The sequence below is a fragment of the Lichenostomus cassidix genome, chromosome 9 (assembly GCF_008360975.1).
Source record: "Lichenostomus cassidix isolate B80296 chromosome 9, HeHo_3.0, whole genome shotgun sequence".
In the NCBI taxonomy this organism is placed as follows: Eukaryota; Metazoa; Chordata; class Aves; order Passeriformes; family Meliphagidae; genus Lichenostomus; species Lichenostomus cassidix.
In genome coordinates, this window is record NC_139490.1 from 19,925,893 (window position 1) to 19,939,009 (window position 13,117).

At 41.7% G+C, this 13,117-nt stretch overlaps 1 protein-coding gene across 4 annotated transcripts in view; it reads left to right on the top strand.

Moving 5' to 3' along the window:
- LOC146433425 (glypican-5-like) overlaps window positions 1-13,117 on the top strand; it is a 398,949-nt gene that overhangs the window by 87,140 nt on the left and 298,692 nt on the right. For all 4 annotated transcript variants that reach the window (XR_014854113.1, XM_085069748.1, XM_085069747.1 and 1 more), the window contains one exon: window positions 9,537-9,698. Coding sequence is in view for 3 of the 4 variants with exons in the window: in XM_085069748.1 (XP_084925874.1) it covers window positions 9,537-9,698 (162 nt within the window). In the remaining variant the exon portion in view is untranslated. The remainder of the gene's footprint in view (window positions 1-9,536; window positions 9,699-13,117) is intronic.

Below are 13,117 nucleotides of genomic sequence, written 5' to 3' on the forward strand. Positions count from 1 at the left end.
GTATCTTCCTCTTTTCTATGTCTGAAACAAAGTGTGGAGCCTAAGGGATTGGCCTGAGGTCAAACATACATTTTAGTATTGTCAGGTGTAGGAGCCCATCAGAGGTTTCCACACTGGATTTCAGAAGCTGTGTGTCTGCAGTCCCAGCTTAAAGGCTTTTAGGACATTTTCCTGCCTCCCCTCAGCCTTTGGGGAGCAGCATCTGTTTCAGAATCCATTATCCTGGCTCAAGAAGTCCCTGAAAGACACAGGTTTTCCTGCTGAGCACACTGCTGGAGTCCTGGAGAGGGTGGTGGAACCTGTCCTGTGCAGTGAGCTTGGCTGCTTTCCGGCTTAGGGGTATGGCTGGTACCCAGAAATAGGGGAATGGCCCGTACAGGTGAGATTTCTTTGAGGACTGGCTGCAGTACTGCAACTCTTCATTCCTCATCTGCTCTTGGTACAATCAGAACATCCTCCATGGTCTAGGCAGACAGAAGCAAAGGCAAAACAAATGAGGAGGGGCAGAAGGCCAGTCCCATCCTAACTTCAGAACCACCATGTTGTGGCTCTTAAGTTCATTGGCTTTGCTAGTGTCCCTCACTGCTTTTTAGAGCACAGAATACTGTCACCAACTCCATCATGTGTTTGGGGTCTTAACTGCTTGACTTTCCATTGGTTTTCATTGAATGCATGCAGCTAAAAATCATGAGCACTTGTCTGAAATCAGATGCAAGTTACTCTAATGTAATTAGTGTTTCTAAATTTTAATTCTTTGTAGGTTTGTTTTTCTGTCAATTTTGATTTTTCTTAAGGCCAAGTTTTCTGGGGTTTCTTGGCTGTGATCCCTATTCCAAGATTCACTTAAGAGTTTGACCCAAACTGGGTTCAGAGCTGTATTAATCTCAAACTGCTAAATCCCCACAGAAGCATGAAGCCCAGCACAGTGCTGTGTCTTTAATTGTATTTAGTTGTGTTTTTCATTACTTGATGCCACTGGGCATTTCCATTGACATCAAGGAGTGCTGAACCAAGCTCTGACATTGCTTACCTTGCCTGTTTCCTGCACATGTGGTCTAGCTTGGGAGAAGTGGTCTGAGCATAACTCTGGGTTCAGCCTAGACCATCAAAAACAGTCTACTTCTGTCTTGTGTGTGACCTGGGGGGCTGCTAGATGATTCCTCTGCATGGTTGTGCTCAGTGAGTATTCTTTTCCCATTACTGTCATGTGTGTTGGGCTCTTCCCTCTCTCTCCTGCTGTGGGTTGCCTCCCAATGCCTGTGGGTCCAACTTGTGGCATCAAATTTTACAGTTTTACAGCAGTGGTGTTGTCTGCATAAAGAGCCAAAGAAAGGGAATGGGATGCAGAGACCTTGTGATGCTGTAGTCTTGCTGCAGCCTGTTTTAATTAATTACTGTGTCATGAGTGATGAAGTTGAAGAATTTGTCCTAGTCAGGGGTGTCTTGTCTAGTAATCAGTTGCTTAGTTTTGGTTCAGTTCTGTAAATGATTGCTCTTCCTTTTGTGTAAGAAGTATCAAGAGTGCACTGTGCTTTCCTAAAGTTCTTGGGTATTTCACCTAGGTTTTTGTAGTTTTCCTCTTTCTTCTCCCTAAAAATAAACAGTGAAAGAATGGGATCCTAAAGAAATCTGTTCAAATGCTGGTAAAAACAGATAGAAACCAGCCACTTCTCATTCTCAAATCATGCTCAAAAGTGAAGTTGCACACAAGGCTTACAGGACAAACTCATTCAATGAGCATTTGGATTTGGGTTGTAAAATTGATACTTAAGCAAGACTAGCATATATTTTTAAGGAAGAGAAAACAGTTGTCTGAGCAGTTGGCTTCAAGGATGGCTTTCAAGTGAGATGGCAAAAATCTAAGTATTTAGATCTTGGGAGAAAAGGGAGTATTGAGGAATTGCTCACTTCTCAAATAGTGTCCTTGCCATTTTGCTTTCTGAGGGTGTGGCCCAAATGTCTAATAGTCCCTTGGTTCCTTTAGATGTATCTTTGCTTTTGTTTCTTCTTCCAGTCCGACCTTCTTACAGATTTTTATGTTGGCAGATAAAATGAAGAATGTGAAATAAATTTTATCATGAATTTATCAATGCCTTTGAAATTTTCTGTGTTTTGCCACCTTATATGGATCTTACCACAGAAGGTAAAGCATATTAGGAAGTAGCTCCTATTAAAAAGTTGGTAAAGCAGTTAATGTCTGAATTATCAGTAGGGTTTGAAGTTGACATGAATGAGGTGATGCCCAACTTTCATAAAGCTATTTTATGTCTTCTCCCTGTAGGACTAGACAGAGGCAGCCTAGTATAGATTTGCCTTCAGAAGGTGTTTTTTGTCTAATTGTACAGGGCTAGAAACGGACTTCTTTCATTTAAACACAACTTCAGTTTTGTTGTAAACACTGAGTGCTACACATCTGTGCTCCAGTTTAGGCTTCCCACCTCTCATGGTTTGTGTGGCTCATTCTGCAGGTAAGGCAGGGTTCTGTGGCAATGAAATGCTGTCTGCTCTGGAGAGCAGAAATGCAGCTGTTTATTGTTGTCCTTGGATGATACAGGGCAAGAGGATTTATGAGACTCCTCTAGAAAATATTTTGTATGTGTTTATGATTTTTTATGGTGGAGAAAATGTATGGGATTTACTGCTTGCAATGTGATGAGACATAACAAAAGATGAGTCATAATAGATTCTAAATCAATGAGAGTTCTTGTAATTCTTCTCTCACCACTGCATTCAGTTATCCATGTTGTCCCAGGAAAACGGAGGAAGGAGATGGCATTGCAGTAAATGTAGAAACCCCCTCGCTGAAGATCCACAGATCTCTGCCAGCCTAGGTTGTTTTATAACGTACTTTATGTGCATCAGTCTTCATGCTTTTGTATCAACCCTAGGAGAAAACAGGATGGATTCTTGACGGTGTAAATCTCTCGAATTTGCATCAACTGTGTAGTTTGCAAGCTCTTTAGCAGTCAGTCTTGCTGCCTGTCAGATAGACCCACATTCAAAGAATATCTCACTTAGCACTGGGCTCATATGAAGTTATTACATCTAATCAGTATTAAAGAATTTATCACTGTCTAACAAAGTGGAAGGCCTGAAGTGGTCACTGTGCAATTCCTGGGCATGGCAGGCAGTGCTTGCCAGAGGTGCAGGAGGCAAGAAGGATGACTGCAGCTGCCTTCTTAGCTGTTTGCCTTCAGCCTCCTGGGTACAGCCAGACTTTCTAAGGAACAACCTGGAAAACTGAGGATGAGTGACAAGAAGAGGTCTCTCCCTGCAGCAGCAGCTCCTCCTTGCAGGGAAGCTGTGGCCCATGGGCAGGAAATATGGCCAGCTGGTCTGTTGCTCCAGAACATCCCACAGTTCTGCAAACAGTTGGAGGAAAGCAATGAGGAGGGTAGCTGAGGGGCCAGGGGAAGAACAATAGAAGAGAATCTTGTCTGAAGACAGTGAGAAGTGAGGAGAGGGATTTAGAGGAGTAAAGGGAGTGCCTGGTTTATGTTTGTGTATGTTCCAGTGAGTTGGAAGGACATTCGGTTTGGGGGACTCAGATCCTATTTCTGCTCATTGGGTCCAGGCATGAGACAGGTTCTGTGGGGCACAAGCTGAGGTGAAAAACCTTCCAGGCAGTGGCCTGTGGGGTAGGGCAGAAGGTGCTTTGGAAACAACACCAAAAATGAGAATGCAAGAGTAGTGAGAACCAGGCAAGCAGCAGAGGGAAATGGGAAAAAGTCAAACAAAATGCACCTAGCAACAGGCCTAACAACATTTCATTGTGCAGATGCTGCCCTTAAGAGCTGTATATTTGGAAGAATTCCTGCTCTGGAAGCTGATCAGGGCCAGTGCCTGATGGTTGCCAGCTGTCCTACAAGCTGTGGCACTTGCTGATGCTGCCAGCTCTGTGGAGTCATGACATCTAGTGCTTCTTGCTGTCCCCCTTCCTGTCCCACTCAAGGTCTCCACCATCCTTCAATTTGGAGGTGTAATTCCAGTGCAGTCACGTGGTCCTCCCACTTTGTGGGGTTTTATACTTTTTTTTTTTTTTTCAGGTCTACCTAAGAATTCTTGAGGAAATGCAAACTATTTGACTTGACAGATTTGGAAGTAGCTACCCTTGCTGGTAGTTACATCAGTAGGTCATCTAAGCTGTCCTTGACAAAACTTGAGGTTTTTATCTTACAGCCTTGATTGTTTCAACTGGAATAGCACATCTGGTCATGGCCTTAGTGATGTTTCAGTGTATTTCAGAAGAAGAGTGAGAATGTAGAGTCTACTGATCAAGTTAAGCAATATCTCTGTTAATGTGCATTGTGAAACAAGGCATCAGGGGAAATGAAATTTTCATAGCTTGTGTTTTCTAAAATGCACTTGTAAAGTTTCATGCTGGATATATGCATGTCATCAAGTTGATGTAGACAGGTGGGACAAATTCAGGCTGTGCTTTATTTCATCAGGTTTTTGCTTTCAATGGACATTTTAATGTGCTGTTTGTCTGTGTGATACTTACATTAAAGCTGAAAGCAGAATTATTTTAACAAAACAGAGGAAAGAGTTAGAAACTGACTGGAAAGTTCTTTCTGATTAATAAGAAAATGCATGTGGGAGGGCCTGGTTACAGTGTACCTGAGGCAGGAAGAAAAGGCACCTCCATTTGACTTAGGAAGACTTTGCTTCCTGAAGTTTACCTGGATGTTACCCTTTGCTCAGAGGGCAGAAGATTTATTGGGTTAGCTGCTGTTTTATGTCCCAGAGCACTGTGCACTGGTGCACTGGCTTGTTGATTTTGGTGATAATTCCTGGCATGCACTACTTCGAGCGTAGTAAGTGCCATATTTTAAACATTGACAAATTAAATAGTAGCTGTTTGACTATGCACATGTTGAGTTGGTAAGTTGAAGACACTTTTCTTGTCTTTCTAGTTGGAAACATGTTGTTACTTGCAGTGGGACTGAGCTGTGGTATAAGGCTGAGCACAGGGAGCTGTGCTCCCTGCTAGGTGAGGATGGCCTGTGGATGAGTTTCTTGACAGCAGTCTTGCAGGTGAAGGTGGTGATGGTTTTAGCACTGCTGGGGCACAAGAGCTCCATTAAAAAAGAACCTCACAAACTTGTGATGTCTGTGGCAAACAAACGTGGCAGCCTATAGTGGCTGGATTCCCTTTCCCTGATGTGACTGTGCTGCTGTGGGCTCTGCCCCAAATACTTGCAGGGGGAGCCCTCATTGGAAATAGCGCCTTTCTCATTTGATTTGGCCTCTTCCCCTGAATTAGTTTGCATTTAATTGCTGAATTTTCCTCAAGCTGAGGCAGCAGCTACAGCAGACAGATGAGCCTCAAGAAGAAAGAAGTGTTGGCTCCTGTTCAGCTGGGCCAGACACAATGCAAGGTACTTTTGGCACCTTTCTCTATGTTACTAAGGCATAATCAATCTTGGAGTCTTTGAAGACATTTGTACAACATTTAAATCTTGGGCTTTGGACTAAAGCTTTGTTTGGAAGTACTGTTGAAATGTTTGTCAAAATATAAAGGCAAAAACTGTATGAAGACAGATTGCACTGAGCTCACCCGCTGATCATGCTTGCTCAGGACTCTTCTGTGCAGTGGAAATTAGACGCTCAGCTTGTTTTAAAAAAAATAAATCAGCCTGTCTTTGAAAAAGTTGGTGCAGGTAGATCAGTTAGTGTGTTAAAAGTTTGACTTTCTGGTTTCAGAGTATGGCTTTTACAGTTTGTACAGCATTTTAAACTGTTCAACTACATGGTCAGCTAACAAAATGAATCTATATTCAGCTTTTGGAAGAAGTTAATTTTGTTTGCTAAACAGGCCTCTCTGCTTTTGGGAAATTATTCAGGTAGTTTTAAATGGGCAAAGTCTTAGATTTTATTTGTACCAAAGTTCAGAATGAAGTCCCAAACTTTTTGATTTAAAACAAAACTTTCTACAAACAACACACAACAAAATCTTCAACAGCTGATTTTCAGTGGAGCTGGCCAGATTGGCATCAGGTAAAGATAGACAGTTTTCTGTGCATTTGGCACCTCAGGTAATTTGTAATTGTGACAGGGAGGTGTCTGAAGGGGATGCCTTTGGCATGTATTAAGTGCTTTGGGGTTACAGAGTAGTTTTCAACAGCGATCATTGATGCATTCCAAAGCACTCATGCTTTAGACTTGGGTACTTTTTTCCCTGCACTTCTGAATGTGACTTTGTTTTTCAAAGTGGAGCAAGATACTTTATCCTGCTTTTTATAATAACAGTAAGGATTTAAAGTCTGTAGTTTTTCTCACTTTAAAAAATAAGCTGAGCCACAGTTTTAACCAGTACTCAGGGGAAAAAGTCTTGAATGGAAGAATAATGTACATAATCAGCAGAGTAATCCTTACATCTGATCTGAAGCAGAAAATTAATTTGTTTTAGGAAAGCTATAAACCTTTCGGAATTGAAGCCCAGGCATGTAGAGTTGAAAGTGTTCTGCTCTGTCAGTAAGTTAATGCATAAGAAAATGAAATAGAAAGAGGTGCCTTGGGATGCATGTGCTTTGCATCTGTGGCATAGAGTCTAGCAGAGGGTTCCCATCAGGGTCAGGGGCTGGAACACATGGGAATAGAGAACTGGGTTGTTCAGTTGCAGGAAGAGAAGATAAAGGGAGGTCATGCTGCTGTCTTCAGCTACCTTTTGGGAGAAAATAAAGTGGAGTCAGATTCTTGTGCGTTCATGGTGCTATGCAGAGAAACAAGAGATGTGAGTTGGAACATAGGAAATTATCTTTACGCAGAATTTTTAAATTTACTTATTTTACCTCAAGTGTAGTCAAATATCAAAATGGATCCTGAGAAGCTGTGGTATTGTTTATCTTTGGAGATGCTTGAAACTTGACTGGATGAAGCCCTTATGTAGTTAGACCTGCTTTAAGGGGAAGGTTGAGCTAGAGGTTCCTACTAAACTAAATTACTAGTTAGGAAATGAGAGGCAGCTTGGGGAAAGCAGGTAAGAAAGTTCTAGAGGGAAATTAGCAGGGTGAATTGCTGAAATGATGCTGTTGGTTACTTTTGTCTTTCAGGAATGGTGCTTTCTGTCTGGTGTATTGAATGGCTTTGTTCCTTAAACTTCAGGAGGAGTTTGCCCTTAAGGCTGTGTCCCTGTTGCTGGTGGGCAGTGCACTCTGAGCAGGGCTAATGGGATGCTCTGTCTCTGAGGTGCTCAGCCCCTCGGCCACCCCCCTGTCACTGCTCCTCCCCTCTTCCCATTGGAAAGGGTATTTTTCATTAAGATGAAAGAGATGAGATACACTAAAATTAGTATCAGAGTTATTAGAGACATTAAGATATTACTAATGAGTTCTAATTTAATCTCGGCACTCAGGCATGTATAGCACTGAAACCTTTTATTAGGTTTCTATAATTGTGTTAAAAGTGATACCCTAAGGCTAGTACTGGAGCGAGTGGAATTGCCAGGCTGTGTGCATGACAGGGCTGAGCTGACAGTGCTGTGAGGAGAGCGGGGCTGGCTCTTTGCTGGGCTCTCAGTGCTCTGTGGTTTACATCAGGCTCCTTAACTGTCAGGGGCTTAGTGCTGTTTCTATTTAAGAGTGCCTTCTGTGTCGTTTTGGCTCTGGACCAACAAATCCCAGTCTTCAGCTCCTGGAGTATTCATCGGGGGAGATAGCTGGGTGGGGAGTCCCAGGAGTGCAGATCCAGCTGAGCTATCTGTATCCTTAAAGCTTTTTGGAAGAGCAGCAGGTTCCCGTGTGCCTCAGTTCGAAAGGGAATGCCAAGTGCAGCTCTGATAGCCACGGATTGCCTCCTTGCCAGGGCCAGCAGAGTCTGGAACACCTGGGGTTTCAAGCCCCTTTTTGATATAGGTCTGAGCTTTGCACAAACCCATCAAACAAAACTGCAGAGGGCTGCTGTAAGGAGAAATGCTCTGGGTATCAGCAGATGGTAGTACTGCAGATGCCAAGTAACATTTACAGCCCCTCTGCTCAGACACCTATTTGTGTATCACGGAGCTGCTCTGCAGTCTGTACTGCGATTTCACTCGTGCTTTGGTGGTGCCAGCTCAGAGCAGCGGTCCTTCCCTGACCTCCAGTTCCTAGTGACAGGAAAAACATGTTCAGGAGCTAAACTGGATCAGTGAACCCATCCAAGGTAAAATCAGCCTGGCCAAGGAGCTAATTTCAACCTGGGACAGCTTCTCTGGCAGCTGGGAGCAGAGGAGCATGCCCAGCCAGTGATGAGTGCACAGCCCTCCTACTGCTGCTTCTGGCAGCCTGCTGGCTTCTGCCAGACCCTTCAGCAGAGTCTGGGGCTTTGCACTAGAGTGGGGAGACTTCTTGTTTCCTATTTTTGAGATCAGACTGAAGTGCGAAACAAATCACCTCCAAAATGGTATCCTGAGTCAGCTCAGTCTGCGACAACTTTATGCTTTTTGCAAATTTATATAAAAACATACTGAATTAAAATATTTTACTTTGGTTTTGACCTTCTTGACATAAATTAGCTGCACTTTCAAATGAAAGTTGCTATAAACTGGAAGCAACAATTTTCAAGTCAAATGAGATGTTTTAGCTAACTCGGTGATTTTATTGTTTTCCCTGGCAAGCTCTGTGGTGGTCTGGGTGAGAAATCCTTTGGAGGAATTATGGCTCTTTGGAGAATCAGGGCAGTTTTCATCCTTGTGTTCCTCCAGTCCTGTTGGTGCCTTGTGGGGAGGGATTGCCAGTGTGCCTCTGATTTTGGGTTTGCTTGCTTAACAGTCTCTTGCTTTTTTCCCCTCCCCTTCTAAAAACAGGTATTTATAAAGCATGAGAAAATACTCATCTGCAGTCTGTAGCAGATCCTTTCTGGCACCTGCAAATCCTGTGGTGTGGAGCAATTATAGACCCTGAATGTCCACTGTAACTATGTGTGATGTAGGTTTCCTTATCAAGGACACTACTAAAAAAGTAAAAACATTCCATAAGCATGAAGTTTTTTATCAACTTTCAACTTTTTCTGTAGTTGCAAGGTGAGGGTGATTGCAGTGCCTTAGACTTTTTTTTTTCTTTTTTTTTGGTGAGCTGCCTAGGAGCACAGATTTTTAAAGAAGGTTCCCCTAGTGTAAGAGGCAAATAGGTGATTCCTTGATGCACAACGTGGGTACATATTGGATCCTAATTTGAGACATGGTTATCACTCACATGTTCAAGTTTTGATACCCTTAGCACAAGGTGTGTAGTGGAAATGTTGCCCCCTTGATGGTGCATCTTCATGATCACCATTCTTTTGTGCCCCTGACGGTGTTTTGGTAATTTTTGTGCCCAATGCTCTTAGCAGTGTAAAATAACTTATCAGCTGATAATGTAATGTTATTCACATATAGATGAAACAGTCATTAATTTGTGTCCTTCTGACAACAGCTGAGTTTCACATTGTCATTCCTTGTATTTTTTTTTGTTTGTTTCAAAATTTAAAAAGTGTTTTTTCTGACATTAAGAAACACTATTTTTATGTTATAATTTCAAAGGATTTCTAATTATTGTGTTTTTCTTGTTTGCTTTAAGAGTCAGATTTACAGATCTGTCAACACAGGGCACCAACATGTTGCACCAAAAAAATGGAAGAAAGCTACCAGGCAGCTGTTCGAAGGGAGAGGACTCAGAGTATCCAGGCACTGAACTTTGAGCTGAAGTACATGATTGTTGGTCACATCACAGCTTTTCAAGGTATGAACTTTTCAGTAGTTTATAAGAGTATCTTCTGCAATTCAAAGGAAAGCTCTTATCTTTATTTTTCATTCTTCTTGCATTGTGTGTTGTCCCTGCCTTATGGTTTGTTTCCCAGTTCTTTGATAATTGTGCTTTTGGATAAAGGTGATGGCACTTAATCTTGACTGGTATGTTAAGCATCTTCCTAAATCTAATTAGGAATAGATTTAAGCTGAGACCTTGTTCTGGGGTTGGCATGGATTTTTTTAAGGCATTTTCAAGTGTCTGATGGTTATGCTTTTTCATATTCTCCTGTGTTGCAAAACCATTTACAGGTGTAGAATGTTAAATGAAGATGCATTTGTTTGTTGATGCTGAAGAGTAAGTGCTTTAACTGATAAGTTAAATGACAACACAGCTTTTGCTTCCTGTCAAAATCCAAAAGTACCTTGCTCTAAGAGGCACATATAAGACTATTTTAGGTCCTCCAAACAGGTGGTTATTGCACTATTACAAGGAGGAACGTGCTTGGGTGGAACTGTGCACTGTAGTGTTGAGCACTGGAGACTTTTCTGTAAAAGGGCATTTAAACATAGGCTGTGAACTTTAAACATATGAGAGTTGAGTGATTCAATCAGTCAGTGAGTGCTGAATCCAGCTTACTGACTTCTGTGGGCCTAATTATGTGCTTAATTTTAACTTGCTGCTTTGCTGTGTTGAGTGCTGAGCACCCTCATGGAAGGGTTCTGAAATTAAGCCAGTAGTTATTAAAATACCAGTATTGAGGTCTGAATGATTAAGGCTATTGTTAGAAGGCAGGTTTTATCAAGTAGCAGCTTTTTTTGTCTAGTTTCTCCCATTTGACTGAAAATACTATAAATAAAAGATGTGACTGACAGTTAATGAGAGACAGCATATTATCTTAAATTGACAATAAGTGATGGTGGAAGTCTGCAAGAGAGATGAAGGGGCAAGATAAAAATTTTCTTCTGCTTTTGTTTTTTTATATCTCTTTTCTTTTTTTACCCATGAGTGAGAAATCACATTTTGGTTTATTTTACAGCTGATTTTTGAAAATGTTTGATATCCCCCATCATTAAAAAATTGGCTTGGAGGGCACTTCAGAGGAGCACTATAGTGAAAGGGTGGCTGTTGGCATTGTTAAATGCTGGTTATTCATTCAAGCAATCTTTCAGTATTATGATGGAATAAAGGTAAGGTCAGAATAGATTAACCTACCAGCCCCTTTAGGTCAAGCCAGAGGCTTTATTGTCCATTGCTGATGAAGCCTTTTGATGGAATGAAAGCGGTAGTTAGACATTTCACACAGTTTAAATTTACAAGCATCTTCTGGAAGTCGGTAAATAGGTTGTTTGTTGTGACTTGCTGTGGCTGGCCTTCTGTCTGCATTAGGTGGGAACACTTGAAAAATGTAACTTTGCTCTCTTGCATTGGGAGCTGCTTCTGTTCTTTGGTTTTGTCCCAGGTGTCAGTGAAAAGCCTCTTGCTTTATCTTGTGCTGGATAAACATTCTGTTGCTAAGAGTGGTACTGTGTGAGACATTTACTGAGAGAGAAGGTCTTTGCATTGAATTAACTCTGTCCTTTTGGTCTGTTTTCCCTTGTTGCTGTTCTGAATGATAAAGTGAGTGTGTCAACAGCACATTTTACAGTCTGAGAAAAGGAAACCCTGATTTTAGAAGCTTTTCAGATGCCTTTTAGATTTCATGTTTCTTGCAGCAGTGAGAATTGACTCAGACTTACTGAAAAATAGCACTTTATTCATTTGTATGGAGTAGTGTTTACTTGGACAATTTTCATGTGCAATTTACTTTTATAGATACACATTTTTAGTACTGTTAGTGTAGTCAAAGCAAAGCAGTAGTTAGCCTTGCTGCCTGCTGCTGAGGAAAAGAAATCTTAACTGCTTTTTATGCACTTAAAGCAGACAATACTGTTAATATTATACCAATACTGATGAAATAATTCTCAAGATTACTGTGGTGTAAAAAATGGATTTTCAGTAGTTCATGTCTGAGAACATAGTGGTGGGAGTTAAATTACATTGAGAAAAAGAGATCAACTTTTTTGGAACAGGGGAGACCCAGAGAGAATGGATGTTTTTAAGTTCTCCTTATATTCTTCCAAAGGAGTCAGAAGGCAGTTCTGAGGACAATTAAGTGCCACAAGTATTAACAAGCAGGAGCATTCTCATGTGAGTAGAAGTTTTGATATGAGTTTGGTTAAATATTCCCTCTACACTGCCTTGGCACTGCAGTTGACTGTGGACATTTTGGACTTGAAGAGATATTGTTTTGGGTTTTTTTCTTGAAATTAAAAATGTTATTTAAGTAGCTTTGCCCACAGCTGAAATAAGACAATTTTCACAGGTGCTGGGTTTATTTGTGCAAAATAATTAGTCTGTAAGACCTGATTAAATATATCACAGCTGTGGGCAGACTTGTTATATTTGGGCTAGTGCCCAATCCATATACATGGACAGTTTTAGCACTAAGGTTCAGCCCCACTGTTTTTCCCCATTTAAAGTTTTCAATACTAGCAAGCCAGTCTTTGCTCAAACACTTACTAATTCAAGCTCCTGCATGGATGTGTTTTGTTTGGATGTCTGTCTCAAGTGCTGATAGCACTGATCTGGGTAGGAAGAGGCCCACTGACATCAACTGGAGGCTGTAAAATGCCCTCACCATGAGTAATAGGACAGGAGGAAGGGAGAGAGAGACAGGAATGAAAGGGCCAGCTGGCTGCTTGGGAGGCACATCATCAGAATCAGCTCCTGCAAAATCATACAGTGACACAAAATCTTCTGGGTGTTTGACACATTGAGTGTAACCAGGCCCCTGTGGGAGGGTTTCATGGAAAGTGGATGAATTCACTTTCTCCTAATGTTCTGGTCCATGGTGTAGCCTCAAAGTCATAACTATGGTTTCAGTCCCTCGACAGATGCGTGACTGCTCCAAATGGAATCACAGGCAGGGAGGAGTAAGATGAGTAAGTGATGCAGGCTGTAATAGGAGCAGGGTAATGGAGGAGAATGTGCCTGTTGTAACGATCCTCCCTGTCAGCCTCTGGCTCCCCACAGCTGGCTTTTTTTTTTGGATGCATTTTGGAGCAGGTCACTTTGTCCCATCCAAAGATGTGCCTGTCTTTGTCATTGCTCCTGTGCCTGCAGGGTGAAATGCCCAGCAGAATTATTTAAATGAGTGATGAAATATGACACTTTCCATTCTGTATCTTGCTTTCCCCTTTGATAACCCGAAGATTCTCCTTTGAACGTACTATTTTCTTTGTTCCTGTGGTTTTTTTAGGTTTGCATGTAAACAAATGTATTGTTTTAGGTGGATGTCTCTGTGGTGATGATGCATGTTACTTGGCAGAGTCATCCACCTCTGCCCCAATTTCCTCATGCAGTCCCTGCAT